General features: G+C 44.4%; 1 protein-coding gene across 1 annotated transcript in view; it reads right to left on the reverse strand.

Annotated features, from left to right (window-relative positions):
• Positions 1-16705, reverse strand: part of RBM6 (RNA binding motif protein 6) — a 53479-nt gene that overhangs the window by 27535 nt on the left and 9239 nt on the right. Inside the window, exon 5 of the mRNA XM_010018611.1 lies at positions 8578-8651. Within this exon, the coding sequence (XP_010016913.1) occupies positions 8578-8651 (74 nt within the window). The remainder of the gene's footprint in view (positions 1-8577; positions 8652-16705) is intronic.

Here is a 16705-nt window from a genome sequence, read left to right on the forward strand (position 1 = left end):
ATCCTGTAGCATACAGTGCTTCTTGTGATCTCTGTGGGTATTAAAGCTTTAATAAGAGTCTTGGAACTGCCCTGTGGCTGGCAGGGCAATGGGGCGGATATTCACTGTGTGTCCTTCTGTGTTAAATACCTGTTTCTTTGCTGACTGTGATTGATTGATAATGATACAATAGTCCACTTGGGCATGCCAGCCCCCATTTTCCACTGTAATCATGTTTCATTTCTAGTCAGAAACATCAACAGCCCTGTTACAGTCAAACTGGAAACAGAAATTCGCAAATAAAAGCTGCTGAGTGCCATAACTTTGCTCTTGCACCTTCAAACTCAAAACATCTGAATTTCATCTTTTACCTGAGCAGAAAATGGCAAAATTTAAGGCACTCTTTTTGAAAGTACCCCAATTTAAGGTAGCCAGTCTTCCATGATTTACCTTGGAAAGGCCCAACACAAACTCCACTGGGAAGAAAACAGACTAACATCCACATCTCTGAAGGGAATTCCAGCTCTCTCTTTCACTATCATAAGCATAGTTATGCAAAAAAATACATGGTATCTGCAGAAGAGCAGGCAGAGAATGGGTCTTCTAAGAGAAGGAAACAGTGCTTGTCTTCCTTAGCCCCAGGGAGCATGCAGTTTGACTTTTTTCCAGCCTCTACATTCAACTTTTTACCTTCCTGTTCCAGCAATCCAACATCAACAGTGCACCATGGGACGGAAGAGCAACCACCGCTGAGATAGCATAAAAGCCTGAACGAACATTTGAAGCTAACAAAAACGACTCATCAAGTGAAAATTGCAACACCACTTTGGTGTGCTCCCACTTATCAAAACAGCCCAGATGGAGTCTTAGTGCTGTAATCTGGCTCATAAGCTTGTAAAACGTATCTGGTGTTCCCTTCGATGTTGCTGTGATTGGGCTGGGAAAGACTGCTGCCTTGTTCACCATGACAGCTCCTGTGCAAACCACTGTGGCAAAACCACAATAGAAAGTGGTTTTGTTCTGGAAAGGAAAGTTAAGGTGTGCTGACCAAAACGCCTCTAGTCATGCACACTGAGCTCATACAGACATTGCCCTCTCACTGCCTCTTTGTCTCCTCTAAGTAACTTCAGTCATACCATCAGCATCATCCACTTCTAAGAGTATAGAAGGAATTTCTGAGAGTGCATTTGCAGTTCTGTTAGTCACCGGCTTACTTAAAGGACGACTTGAAAAGCATCAAAGAAAATTAGTGGCATGAGTCCTACTAACTTTCATATAGGAGCTTGATCAAGGGATTTTACATCTTAATCCAAAATCACCAGCTGACCAAGTACACAATCTATCAATTGTGGCAACACACTATCTGTCATACAGGTGATTTACCATACTCCTTTGAAGCACTTTGACACTACAATGATAAACATCTTCCAAATGGTTAGACAGGAATATATTTAAGAGTTTCTACAGATCTTCACAGAAAATCAACTCAATTAGAAGCATACATTCTGAAAGAGCAGCCAGCAGTAAAACACTGCTCTTCATTTTAAGCTGAAACTGCACCTATTCATAGCATCTGTGACTAAGATTTCCTCATTGTCACACAACTGTTCCATTATCACCTTAGGAGGAGATGACCTGACAGCTACACAGACAAGGTAGCATCTGTATCCTGCATACGCACCCAATGACTACTTCAAATTCCTTCTAGCTCAAGGCAAAATCTCACCTACAAACAAACTCAAAGGATGAGTGTGCCAGATGCCATGTCACTCAGTAAAAAGCTTTGCATGTTAACAACGACTGAAACAAAGCTATTTCTTAGGTGTTGCTCTTTAAACAACTGCTCTACATTACAACTTTAGCTCTATGGAAGGGGCAGAGAGCACACTTATCTGTGGTACATGTTGCACTTCATATTCACAAGCAAAAGCTTTCAAGGAGCCCCATTTTCACAACAGCCATGCTGGGCATGACCAAAGCTGCCCAGTCATGGTCCCTCACTTTGAGCCATCAGTGTACACGAACTCCCACACACCTTTGGATGCTGCACAGCAGCATGTGGTACCCAACAGGAGTAAGTGATGCACTGGATGATCATACGATCAATCAGCCAGAGGGCTGGACACTTATCTTAGCAATCACTCATGGATCAAGTTATTTAAACTAATTTCAGGAAATACTATTCCTTAACATTTGCCAGCTCAAGCTTCTGCACTGTAAACAGAACATCCATCCCAACAGAGTAAAACTTGATTAACAAAGCATTTGATATCTACAGGGAAAGAACAGGTATTTCAGAGACACACCATCACACAGATCTGTTAATGTCAATGGGCAAAAAAGCCACAACATAAATACCCAGGGGCCAGAGGGAGGGCAGTCTCATCTTAAAGCATCCCTCCCTACTCTTCTCTATGTGGAACAACCTATTTATACAGCAGCCAAAGTGAACTTCAGTACACGGAAGAGGTGATTCTGCAATATACAGCAATATCTGACTCCTGAGAAAACACTGCTGGGCCATGCATACATCCCCAGCAGCGACCAGAGATTTTAAGGAAGACTTCTTAAGCATCTACTGCATGCTCCGAGCAGCTCACCCAGAAGCTGTCCTCTGGGACAACCCCATCACACAGCAACAGTTCAGCAGCCGTAAACGCATACAATCCTCATCACATCATAAGGCTGAAGGAAAAAAGAAGGAAAAAAAGAGGAGGGCAGGATTTTGGCGTAAGAGTAGGGAGGTAGAGGGACATGACAAGCTTGGATCACACAAGTAGAGCAAGAAGATACAGTTTCACAACTCTTCCAGTTCAAAGTGCACTTCTTTTAAAATACACTGGTTAGCATGGTTTGCTTCCTGAGGCAAGGCAGGACAGAGCTGCCAAGAAGATAGCTGTAGTTTTTTTCACCTCGGTAAGGCTAGAAAAAACACTTTGATGGACAGTTACCACTGGCTGAATGAGGACTGTGCAAAGTCTTTGGCAGAAGATGTCTTATGACCTCCTGTGCCAATGGAAGAGAGACTACGAGGATTCACACAGCTTGGAACAGTTGAGATGACAGCTGTTAAGATGCCAGAAGAGAAGGTGGTCGGAGAAGTACTTTTAGTACCAGAATTTTTTTGGCAGTTACATTTTACAACAAAAACCACCCTTCTCTGCACAAGGAAGGTCTCTGTAGCATGCAGAGATTAAGTCAGTCCTTCTGAACAGCAAAGGAGACAGTGCATTTATCACAACATCCCTGCAGGATACACATGTACACCCACACTCCCAGCACTGCCACAGGTCAGATACAGCTGCTTATTCACAGGCAAGTGTCTGCCCAGCACGAGGAGCCTCCCGCTGCAGACTTCCGTGCTGATCTCAGAGGCTCACAGCTCCAGTTAATGACGGTACAAGGCAGTGATCAGTGAGACACAAGTGGGATTGACTCCACATGTTGGGCCTCCGTGACGTGAGACCAGGGTGAGCTCGTGACAAGGTCACATGCTGAATCAGACACAAAAAGAAAAAACAGATCAGCTCTGCTGTCTGGAAACCCACTCATCTGATGACAAGGTAGACTATGGAGGGAACTTTCTGTAGGTCACTGGGATCATAAAAATTACTCCATAATGTGCATGTTTCCCAAAGCATTAGGATGTTTATAGAAGAAACACTGCCTGGGTATACAAGCCTTTCCCTTCTATAAACACATGCTCAAAGTGGAAAACTGCAAAAGGCAACTCTAGAAATCCACACTTCCAAAAAGCAGGAGAGGTTTAATAGGGGAAAAGATGTGTTCTAATGATAAAACCTGAGCAAAATCCACACATGTAATACACAAGAAAAGCAGAAGACAGTATAGGTTGATAATCCAAGGACGACATATCAGAAGCAAGGCCATCTCCAGCACTCTTAGCCTAACATGCAAGTGGATTTCAATGTATTTCTGGACACACTCAGTTGTCACCATCACCCTCAACTGCAGGTTAAAGCTGAAGAGATGGAGTGACATAAGCAAGCAAGTAAATAATGATACCAGACAGGCCATAAATACATTTGAGGCGGGTATCATCTTCCATTGCAGAGGGCATTTTGCAGATTCTAGGAAAAAATGCCAGACTCCACAACTCTGCATATCCTACCAAAAGGAAAACAAGGATTTTTGATGTTTGGACACTCATTTTCTCTTACAAATTGCAACACACTCCTTGCACCACAGGCTTCAAGAAGCACTCCAAGGCTACAGGTCACCAGAGCAATACATTCTCAGGATAACCACAAACTTCTTCTGTATTTAACTGAGAAGCTACAGAGTTGTGACTGGTTACTCAAAATATTTTCAGGACAGAAAGTCCTAAGCTTTGCCTGCTTGTCACAGCATCTTGTGGATTTTAACACCAACAGTTACAGTGAAAAGCCTGTGAAGTCTGATCTGTACCAGAAGCTATGTTCATACTAAATGCAGAAAAGCACTGCAGTGAATGAAGAAGGGATCGGCTCAGAGCAGGAGCAACACACAGCTGATGCTTCCAGTTGCATGGTGGTGGGATGTGCTCAAGTAAAGTGAGCTCCCACACAATCCAGTAACAATCCCTCTCAGCCTTCCCAGTAAGAAAACAGGCAGGGAATGGAGGTGTCGCTGTGCTCAGCTTGCTGAACCAGGGAAAATGCTCTCTGACACGTGCCAGCCTCAGGGCAGGAAGGCACAAGAGCAAGTCTTGGAATGACCACTCCAGCACATGCTTGGAGACCTCCACAGTAATTTACAAGGTATGTATTTTTAAAAGTTCATGCTATAGCCCTCCCATTTTTGCCCTCTTACTTAAGAAACAGGAGGAAAGGATTACAAATATGTCAGTTACTAGCAACAAAAGCTAGGAAACACTCACACTGCCAGTGTTGCTAAGTTTGAGGCCTGAGAGGATTTGGAGACAATACCATATAGTTGGTCAAGAGTAATCATTTGCTCCTCATCTTGAAAAAATCCTTCTGCTTACATACGTATAACAACCAAGCTCCATCTCAGTGAAAACAGTAAAACAGCCAGGCAGCAGAGACAGGCTCTCTCCACTTCTCCTCCTTCACCGGCCTTTATGATATGTGACAATGACAGTACATGAAGGGTACTTCATTTCCCACATGATTTTCTCACTCCCAGTAACAAGCTTAATATGTGTGTTTCTCCTACAGCTGAAGGAGGAGCAGAGATATCCCAGTGCCTATGGAGAACAAGAGCCATGGGATATATTCCCCAAGTTGCCTCCCAGAAGCTATCTGGGGTTTACATCAAGCCTGAATGCAAAGAAAATGCAGTAAGACAAATGCCACACTACACTGCAACCTTCCTAAAATGAGAAAAAAGGGGAAAAGATTATGTAGGGGAAACCACGTGACTTAGCAGACAGAAATCCCATTTTCCATTCAAAATACCTGTCTTTCCTCAACAGAAAAACAGCTCATCACAGACAGAAAAGAGGTCTCCTCATCAAAGTCAAACGACAGCCAACTTGTAACAAAAGACCAACAGGAGCATCACCAGCCATCGGGTTGCAACAAGGGCTGCATCCAGGTTCTGCAAAGCAACTCAAGAGCCCTACCTGCCCTACCAGGACAAAGAGCCCCCCAGAGCCAGCAGCAGAGCGGGCAGCCAGCACCCAGCTCAGCCAAACCTGCTGCTCAACACCTCTGCACAAGCACTAACAGCAATCCATCAGTTCCACATACATCAGATGGGACCCTTGAGCTGTAATAAATTGCCAACGCAACAATCAACAAGACAAAGCAATTAATAAGGGCGGCATTTTTGTTACTTTAGCTGCAGCAGTTAATACAAGTGGAATAAAACTCTCCTACAAAATTAGGGCAACACAGAAAATGGATGTTTCCTTATCACGATGTACTTAACGGAAAGCCCCCTCAAATCTCAGCGGTCACATACACATGTGAGACTTCCTGAATAGAAGGAGTTGGACCTGGTAAATCTGTAGCTAGTGAATTTGGAAATGATCTTAAGTGGGTCCTGGCCTGTGCTGTGTAAAACAAAATGACGTCAGAATGTAGGAATTTACAGTATAGGGATGCAGCAAATTGTTCTTCAATCAGGGGCAGTTGAAGAGGCATTAGATGGCAACAAAACCCACCATCTCTGCAAAAGCTATTTATTCCCAGCCAACAGATGACTGAGAAAGAGGCAGGTTGACTACTGAGGGACTAGGATGTCGCTGTGAGTTGACACTAGTTTGCTATTTATGCTCTCACAAGCAACTGAATTTGACAGGGATAGCTGATAACCTTCTGAAAATAACTGAACTATCAAAGAATCTACGTCTTAGCTAACACAGGTTTTGGGTTTTGCAGCCTGTAAAAATGCAGATTAAGTCTCAATCTAAGGAGATGATCTTACAACTCTACCCTGAAAGATATTAAAATTGGATATCTATTGCCTGAGGGCAACTGAATTGCATAAATCCCTTTCTCGATATCGCTATTTGGCTTTTACTGAGAACTTAAAAGTCAGCTCCCTCCCTTGCAGCAGGTCAGATACAAATCTTACTATTTTATTTTTAAGTTAAATAATTAGAAGACCTTCTTTCTTTCAAGTTCAATCAAGAGTGAATTAGACAAGTTAACCTATGTGGGGCAATCCAGAGGTTACAACTCTCCTGACCAAATTCATTCACTCCAAAAAGTATATTTCGTGCTTCACTAAGTATAAACTACAGTAGCTCTACTAAAACATAGTGAAGATTGGCACATGCAGGCTTTGGAGATGATCCCATCTAACCACTCTATCTTCCAGGTTTCCTCTGCACAGACACACACGCACAGCAGTAAGGAAAACTGGAAAACTGGAAGACTTCCCACCCTATCAGTTTTTAACATGTCCCAGGTAAAGCGCATGGCTGGGACCCCACTGCCCCTCCTCTGGCAGCGTTCTGGCAGCACTATGCCTGAATGTTGGGACAGGAAACATGGTAAAAATCTACCCATCCTGAAGGCCTTCTATAACTGTTGCTGGGGAGAGTCAACGTAAGCAGCACTTGAAGGCCAGCCAGAACTTCTTCATGTGCATACAGTGATTTACTGAGCATCTCTTGGCACTTAGTTCAGTTCAAGGACTGGCGCTTACAGCTCTTCACTGTAGCAATGGAGCAAATCTGATCAACTCAAACACCTCTCCAAATACACAGGGATGCTCCAAACGGGAAAAGAGGAGGATCAGACATCAAAAACAAGGAAAAGAGGAATTCCCAAATTCCCAGGAACTTGGGAATTGCTCTCACGTAGGGAAACATTATTTCCTGTGAGCAGAACTGTGGAGAGAATATGGAGAGGCATTTGGTAAAAAGGAATGTCATACATAATTAGATTTGTCAATGACAACAAAATAAATTGGGAATTGTAGCAACACTGAAGAGGAAATGGAAGTTGTCACCGTGGTAAAAGTAGTAATTCTGGAGCCTTCTCTCTCTGTGCTCCTCATGCCCCTGTGGGAATGCACCAGGCTCTCTCCCAGCAACAGAATTATTTCTGTAAAACATTTTTTTAAGTTGTTATACCTCTGTAACTGAAAATAAAGGCAAATGTGAGCACTTAGTGGGACCTTTGAAACCGCAGCTGTGAAGACTCATTAACTGTAAGTACATTTTTGCAGATGCACAGCTCTGCATCTGACTCATGACTCTCTTCCCCTGACAGCGAGATTTGGGATTTAGGTAAAAAGGCTTTAGATAATTGATGTGGATTCTTACACAAGCAAATTAGGAGGAAAAAAGCAGCAGAGAGGAGGCTTAAGGGAGGTAGTGAGGGAGGGGGATCAAGCGTTTAAGTGTTTTTTCCTCAAGTGATCCATCACCTGCAGTTCCAAGGCACAGGGAGGGTGGTGTGAGACGGGAATCTGTGTTTTATCTAACAAATTTTATGCATCTTGAATAGTGGACAACTAGCCTCAAACACCAGCTCAGAGTAAAAGCTCCCCTTGAGTACTTGCTCACTGGGGATTTAAGCCATTTTGCACTTTTAAGGGCTAGATATGTTCAGATTTACCAGGTGCAACTGCACGTAGGGTAGTCCTCGTGTTTGCAGCTCTCGCTTCCAAAGGGCAGGATACATATGGGGGAGCCACAATTAAGAATCTCTCCCACACATGAGGCATATACGGAAGAGTGGAGCGTGCAAGTCACAGCTGACTCAGAGCTGCACACCCGAGGCCTCACCTACAGTCACATGTGTATGTGTGTGTGCGCACACAGCCGGGGGAAGCATTTGATGCTCACAGAGCTCTTTCTGACTGGATTTCAGTGTGAGTACAAAAGCACCAGGGCCAAAACCTGCGTTAGGAGTCTGCCAGCCCCCAGCCTCTACCCAGTGTGCCGACATACACCAGGGAGGAGGGCAAACCATTTGGTGTCCAGCAGCTCTTTCACACTGGCATTTCTAAGCCTTTTACAAGTTTCTGGAAACAAAATTTAAAGCGCAGTGTTGTGTATTATACAAGAACAGATCTTCCTTTGAATGGTTCAAAAATAAACCTCATTGGCTTTCCACCACCCCACCAAAAAATAAAATTTAAAATCTTCTAGCAGCATTGACCGAAGTGTAAAGCAACCTGGTTGGCTTCCATGCATCCGATGGCCTCTTCCAAGAGTGAAAACTCCACGCAGACATAGCCATAGTCGTAACCTGGGGACAGCATTTAAATACAGACGGGAGTCATGTTAGTGCCTTGTCATAAAGAAAGCCACATCAAATATTCACTTTCCCTCCAATGACAAACCCTTTAACCACCACCCCTCTACTCCACAACGAAAAGGAGAGAAATCAGGGACTAGCTGGATGATGATTAACTGTGCAGTTTATCATGAATGTTAATAGTACAGTGTTCCCACTTCCCTTTACACAACCCAGTGACAGGCACACCCTTCCTCAGGGCAAGAAATAATTGCTTTGTTGTTTTTTTAAAGGCATAGTGATTTTCCATTGCTAGTTTCACATTTTGTGCTACCTTGGAGGCAGTGCTCTCCAAAGCAAGTGTCGATAAGTCATTTTGAAGTACCTTGCTGCAAATGTATTTTACATGAATAGCCAGCATTTTAATTGGGCAGTATTTCAGAAAGAACTAACACGATTCCTTTGCCTGTGCTATTTTTCCTTCAACACCTGCTTACTTTTGAAGTCCAATCCTTTGTATTATGAAAAAGTGCAGCAGAGCAGGAATCATTTTGGTATAGATGTTATTGCACATATAATAAGAGGGTGTGGGAGCTTAAGTTTAGATGCAAGAAACTAGAGAGCCTTTTATCTTCTCACTCCTTGGAAAGCTGTCATCTCAGTCAGTCGCAGAAGGGACTCACTGATGCAACCGTGTACTCGTCACCTGCACTGAAATGTTATGCCCCGCAGAAAAGTGCAGGGTGAACACCACAGAAGCTAAGACCATCCTAAGAACCATCCTTGATGTTCAAACCATCTCCAAGAACTGAAGTGCTAAGGAACAACCTGAAGTCACAACCTCACCCTCCACATGCCAAGGCCACCTCCAAAACAGCGCTTTCCAGATGATCGTGGGCTGAGATGCTCCTACATGAACAAACAGTGAAAGGAAAGGCTTGGTTCCCTCCTGCTGCTCTTTTGGCTGGTTAGGAATGAGAAGAAAGGCAGTCTGTGTGTGGCTTGTACCGCTTGCAGGCACCTAGCTGTCCTGGTGAAGAGCTTGTCTCCTCTCCTGAAGATGCACGTCTTAATACTGGTATCTTCAAACCAGGTACATATCTGGTTCCTACTGCTTCAGCCCCTCACCTTCCATAGAAAGGGAACTCCAAACACACTTCTTTCAGGCAAGGCATTCCAGTCTGCTGGAAAACAGCCCACATCTCCCCCAAGCCTACGCCAAAGAATATTTGCTGGACTCCCCAATTCTTCCTTGTCTGTTTCTTTACCATCTTTGTACTTAACCACATCAGAGACAAGGCCACACAAAACTGTTTCATCATCAAACCCTGCTGATACATTTTTTTACTATTATTATTATTCTGAGAGCTTTCTGCACACACTTGTCACACGCGTTAGCCTCCAATAACGACATTCCAATTTGAATCTAGCTCCTCCTTTACCTCACAGAGGAATTTATTCCCCTTCCCCATATTATTTTAGTCAATATAATTATACTAAAAGGAAATTTATCACCTGGGTGCTCTTCAGCTCAGTGTAAGATGCAGCCCAGCAGCACACCATCTGTGGTGGGATGCAGCTAAAGCAACTCAATATTCTTACATGAAGTGGGCACCTGGACCTAGAGGTATGGTTTCAGCTGGCAGGATCAACAGACCCAAATTCACCCAGCTGTTCCCAGAGCATCCATTCTGCTCTGCTGTTCCAGCCACACGCTAAATCCCATTTTGGAAACAAAGCAGCTCTCCTGGCTGCAGACAGAGCTGCTCTCCAGGAGCAGTGCTGCCCCTTGCTGGGAGACTGCTTTGCATTCCAGGCAGACACTTCAACTACTTCACCACACAGTGTGCAGGCTCACATGGCACATTTTAAAGTCTTATTCAAACCCAGAACTCTGGATTTGAACTCTTCTTCCCCTCTTGTTTAGAAAAGGACTGCATGAATGATATTTTTCAGCCCAATTCCCCTTCAGAGGAAGCTGCTGTAATCAGCAAGCCAGGATCAGTGTTATCTTACTTCCACGTGCGTATGAACCAGCGGGTCTCCTGACAGACAGAAAGCAAGATTGCGGAAGTTTTCACTCTGTTTGCTCTACAATGAGAGACAGTTTACATCCCAGTCCCCATGAAGCAAATGAGTGGTTCAGACATGGATTTAATCCAGCATGACACAACTGAGAGTGCAATGTGGAATGTTACACGTAGATTAAAAAAGCTGAGATGCTTGCAGGAATGTATGCTACATGAAGGCAGTTAAGGGGCAGATGAACACACCTCTCCTTCTACACTTTCCTACCTCTGCCCTTCCCACCAAACCCACTCCCAATAAGCATAGCTACAGTAACACGTACAATGAAAACAAACTCATATCCTGCCAAAAAGCAGCTTGAGGCCAGATGTTCAGCTCTTGTGGTCAGGCTGCAGAGGGACATAGCGGTCTGCAATTCAGTATGAGCTGGACTTACACAGACAGCACTGAAGCAGTGACGCAAGAAGAGAGCAGCCTGGAGGCACCGCTCCACTTCAAACCCCTTGGGAAGATCTGGGGGCACTTCACACCTTCCCCTGCCCCCACATCCAGCCCTTTGCACACACCAGACAGGCTGGCTCAGCATGTGAGAACTACAGAGAAACATCAGCCTCGGATGGTACAGCATCCCTGCTCCGTCCCCCTGTCCCCAGCTCCACAAGAGATCCTTCCATTGTATACCATGATGGAGAGGCCACTGAAATGGAAGCATGTGGAACAGCAGCACTGCAACAAAGCATCTTCAAAACACAATGCTTGCTGATTTTTCCATGATCTGCAATATCCACATTACCCAGAACACACCACCTGTAACACAACCAAGTGACCTGAGGCTGATTCTTAAGGGGGAGCAGCTATAGAGGCTGCTGCCACCAACTGTTGTACCTTTTCGCTGCCTCCTCTGTAGGGATGGTTCAGCTCTTAGTGCAGCAGCTGCTGAGCTTGTATAGTTTTATTTCTAAAGCCTTCACAGTTTGAATGACAGAATGCAGCAATTCAGCTGCTGTCACCAGAATAGGGCAGGGATTTTGACAGAGGCACAGGGCCAGGCACCGAACGGCAGGAATTGGTTCAACAGGCATCCCAAGGTGAATGGGAGCTCTCAGACACCCACTGGTATTCTTCAGGCCATTATAGTAAAACCAAAGTGATCAAATCAGCAAAGCAAAATCACTGCTGAAGACTACAACATGGGTTTTTTGATTCAAGGTGGCCTAAATTCATATGCACGATTTCACATGAAGATATAAATCCTGGTATGCTCTTAATTTGATCCTTCACTTACTGACACTACATTAATAGTTTCAGGATACACAAAAAAAGAGAGTGGAGTAAGAAGTGCCTTATGTTTTGGCAGACATGTATGTGATCCACACAGACTGTCAAAAAGGAAAGAAATCAGTATTTCCCCCCACGCAAGCTCTGAGCATGCCGCAGCACAGTTACATTGTCCCCATGAACTTTCCTACAGGAACAGTCCTCCAACACTTGAACTCATCCCGATTCTGGCCCTAGCATAGCCATAAAACATGCACGTCCTTATCCCCACCTGTGTTCCAGGTCAACTGTATAAAAGGACTTTTGTACCTTATTTAACTATTTCCTCTCATCTGCACAAGTACCACAGGCTGTATTGGATGGGTGAAAGAGGAACACAGAAAGAGCACATAAAAACCACAGAGCTTGTTTTTTTTAAGTACTTCTTTGTATACACATTCCTTTACAGATGTGCCCAAATCATGTTCAGTTGTTTTCTGCACTAGAAATGGGCGCGATCGCTTAATACTTAGGAATAAGGACACATTTAGAGCTCCAGAAAGCTGGTCTGCAAACATCTGGATAGGGAACATTTTGCGTCTGGAAGAGATGTACTTCAGTGAAGTGAATTTTGACAACAAATAGCAGGTCCCTCTTAGCATGCCACAGTTTGGCTAAAAATCCTGAAAGCCTGACTTAAAATTACTGGTCTTTTGCTTCAGATAAAAAGATCAAAGATTTGGGATTTAAAATAAGACTTGCTTCTATACACACACAGTTTCTACTGAACAACTGACACACAGTAATATGTTACTTCATGATAGTTTGAGATATCAAAGATCTAAATAAAGGAAAACCATAATGTTGCTCTGATAGGGGCTGTAAGCAGTGTGAAGACATCAAAAAAAAAATCTCTGGAGTTTTAGGAGGCCAGGTGGAAAGATCATGTAATGACAGCAGCCCTGCCTATGCCAAAGCAAAGATACTCTTCAAAGAAGGCATGATGGCAACATGACAAAGGCATCCAGTTTGAGAGGTGATCCAGCTTCCTCATTCTAGGAATGAGCATGCAGTAAGTCACGTTACCACCCACCCCTACAAGCTTAAGGCATTAGGTAACCATAAGCCCATGGTGAACCACCACCTGCCTTCTCAAAACCATCTGCTACAACCCCCCGTCTGCTGTCGTGCAGTATGAAGATATTCTCTCTCCTCTGGCCTGGAAAGTAAGATGATAGCCTCCTAATAAAGTAACTCCATGTAACAGCTTGCCAAAAGATAACTATGCTAAACTGGATTGCTGGGCCAGCTGAGAAAGTGAGGGAGGTCCCTGCATCTTCCAGGAGGGCAGAAGATGATACTGATGGAGTCCCCGCAGGCAGAGAGTTTCTCAACCATCCCAACAACACTTGTGTTTTTTTCTGTAGGCTGAGGCAGAACTACCACAGAGGAAAAGCATTTGTAGCTTTGGGCACTTCTTGGCCTCAGAGAGAGAGCACATTAAAGCAGAGCCATGGATGAACAAGTTTATTCTTGCTGCTTGCTCTCTCCAGAGACAGCATGGCAAAGGCAAGTGCAGCTGAGGAAATGTTCTGCAGATGTTCGTGCATGTTAGGGAAGAAAGTTCTATTGCTTGAAAGGCAACTATAACATGAAGTACGGAGTGGATATGAAGGACTTCCACATGCCTTGAAGGAATCTGAAGTCTCAAACACTGTCCTTTGCACAGCTCAGGTAGCGGAGACAGGAGCAAATATCTCATCACAAGAAAACACCAGAAAACACAAGGCTTTCTGTATCTCTACGCTATTACAGTGTATTGGTATCAGCAGGCATAATACACTCGATGCTTCCAAGAAGCCAGGAGCTCCTGGACACGCACTGTAGTGCCTGCACCTGTGCTTATGCAGCGAGTCCTACTATTGCAGTGAGGATGGGCAACAGCATAAAGCCTTCTGGGGTGAGCAGAGAAAATAAAGCTGCGCCCACGGTCTGAAAACTTGGAGGGACGCAGCACGACAAGCTATCTGTGCTAACACAAGCCCAGAAGCCAAAACCAAGAGCGCTCTCAATACCAGCTGGTGGATTCTGAGCATCCATAAATTTGTCAAATCTCTTTACTGCACAGATAAATTGGTCTTCAGAGCTACTAAAGCTGAAGAGCTGTACCAGAATGAACAGGACAATCTGTGACAAGCTGTATCCTCAGCTCCTTTCAAAGGCTGAGCATTTACAAGCCACACCTGGCTGCTGGGAAAAGGCCTGTCACTTCATACTGTCCCTCTGAAAAAAAACCTGCTTACACACTCATTCATGACAGTGCTGCAAAAGAGAACAGGATATGAAACATGGCTATATTCTGAAAGGCAGAGCACTACAGTCCATCCTTCTCCATCCATCCAGGAGGACAAGATATAGAAAGGACCTGCCCAAGTTGTCCTCCAAGGCAGGCACAGGCAGCCCTATAAACTGCAACACTCTGAGCCCCAAATGGCTGTCGACCCTTCTTGGCCCAGAAGGAAGGTAGTTTGTATACCAGCACGGAGGAGGGAAAACCCCACAACACTAAGATCATACACTTTATTAAAGACAAAGTATTACATTATATTTGTACAGAAACCTGGAATCCAAGGGGCCATCAAAAAACTCGATGAAAGGGCCGGAAGCTACATACCTGGGAAGGTGTTTCAGACAGGAACTTGGTTTTAAAGTGTTCCTAATGTGAATCTAGTCTCCAGGATATACGATCTGTCACTTAGCACACATGACTGATAAAGCAATCAATACAATAAAGTCAGCACACAAGCCTTGAAGGTCTGTGCTGGAGATGCAGAAAGGGTGAGCGTGTTTGTAAAAGTGGCAACAGAGGGAAGGATTCTGCATGTCAAAGACTGTGAGCATGTTTTATGGATGAACATGTTTATTGCCTTTTCTGTAGAACAAGCCTTATAACCCTGAATCAAAGCTGATCACTATCTCAAACACTGACTTACAGCAGATTTGTACTTCCAATTTCCTAAGCCACCACATCACAAATGAGGAATAACGGGCAATAATGCCTTCTGCTTCCAAGAGACAATGCAATAGTGCCCTGAAATCAAGCAAGACAAGCCAAAAGCCTACTGCCCACACAGCTGGGAAAACTGGCAAGGACTGGTATTGATGACCATGGACTAATTCCAACCAAGTGCTTTTTTAGTCCTCACCAGGCTATTCTGGCTACAAACAAGAATCAACTGCTTCATGCAGATCAGTGCTAAGTTATTTCCTCAGCTTTTGAAAGGTGAGCCCCTGCAGACTGCAGAACTCTGCTGATGAGCACATGATCTGATCATGCCTCAAGAGGAAACTTCATGTGTGCTACAGCATCTTGTGAGCTTGTGGATCATCACTTCAGCTGTCAGCAAGTGCCTGAGATCTGCATGCCTTTACTCGTGGCTGACGCATTAGAGTGGGCCACACTCTTCACTGTGCAAAGCACTAAACACAACAACAGTTGATTATTCTTCCTGTGGTGCATTAGCACCAGCCTTGATGGTAGGCCAAGTTGTCTTCTGTATAATTAACACAACAGGAAAGATTCACCTCTATGCCACAGTGTGTATCTGAGACACCTCACATCAACCCATAGCATGTTCTTTGTACTAACCCAAAGAACCTAAGTCCTTGTGGGACCTACTCCTAATCAAACTCCGTAAGGTTGGTGCCAAGCCTTCATTGTGAGGAAGCCACTAGCTGGCCACAAATCCACCCTTCATTACCTTCCAAGGGTAATGCATCACTCTTAAAAGGAAACAAAAGGTCTTGGTTTAGCACAGTGCTGCTGCACACCTCCAGAAGCATCCCCTCCCTGTGCAGAGCAGCAGCTCAGCTCCCCAGCCCTACCTAAGGCTGAAAGCTGCAGCACAACAGCACCTGAGGCATCAGAAGCTGGGAGCAAGCACAGTATTTCACCAGCCCTTCAGACCTCCAAGGGCATTACCAGCCGAAACCCCACCTACACGTACAGCTACAGTGAGGGAGCCAAGACTCAGTTATACCTGGGCCAAGCAAATGCATAGCCATGCCTGTTGGAGCCCAGCTTGAAGGAGCAGGAGTCCTCACTGCCTTGGGACTCACTCCAGCCATGGAAAATGGAGAATTTATCCCTAGTATGGAGAGGAGCACCACTCAAAAATCTGTACCAATATTTCCATCACGAAGTTCTAGACATTAGATTATGAGTTTTAGCAAAATGCAGCACAAAAGAATAAAAATTTAAATTTCAGAAGGTTCCTGAAATATTTCTGAAACCAGCAACTCACTGTTCTGATATACATGAGAGACTGCACTTGGAAGAAAAAAAGCACCTTTGGAAGGTTTATCTAAGAGGCTTATTAATATTTAACAGGGCACCAATGTGGCAGAGCTCAGCAAGAAGCAAGATAATCCAGTTTCTTCTAGGACTTGGCCAAGGCAGTTTAAGTTTAACAAAGAGATGGATGAGAGGGCACTTCCAAGCACGACATAATGGCCAGGTCTGGAGAAATGAAACAAAAAACAAATGCTGGTGCCAGAAGGTGGCTAAGCAAGCAACAAAGTACATTTAACACCAATAGTACTTGCTAAAACAAAAGCTTTTCAACACGGAGCAGGCAGCTGCCATTACGTAGATGCTAGGTTAGTCCCATTTTCAGGTTACACTGTATTTCCTGCATGTACCTCCACCACAGGAGGATGCCTATCCTTCAGCATCAGCCACCTGTATCCAGGCAGACATCCCTTCGGCCCAAAGCATTCCT

This window comes from Nestor notabilis, unplaced genomic scaffold (assembly GCF_000696875.1).
Source record: "Nestor notabilis isolate BGI_N333 unplaced genomic scaffold, ASM69687v1 scaffold12167, whole genome shotgun sequence".
Taxonomy (NCBI): Eukaryota; Metazoa; Chordata; class Aves; order Psittaciformes; family Psittacidae; genus Nestor; species Nestor notabilis.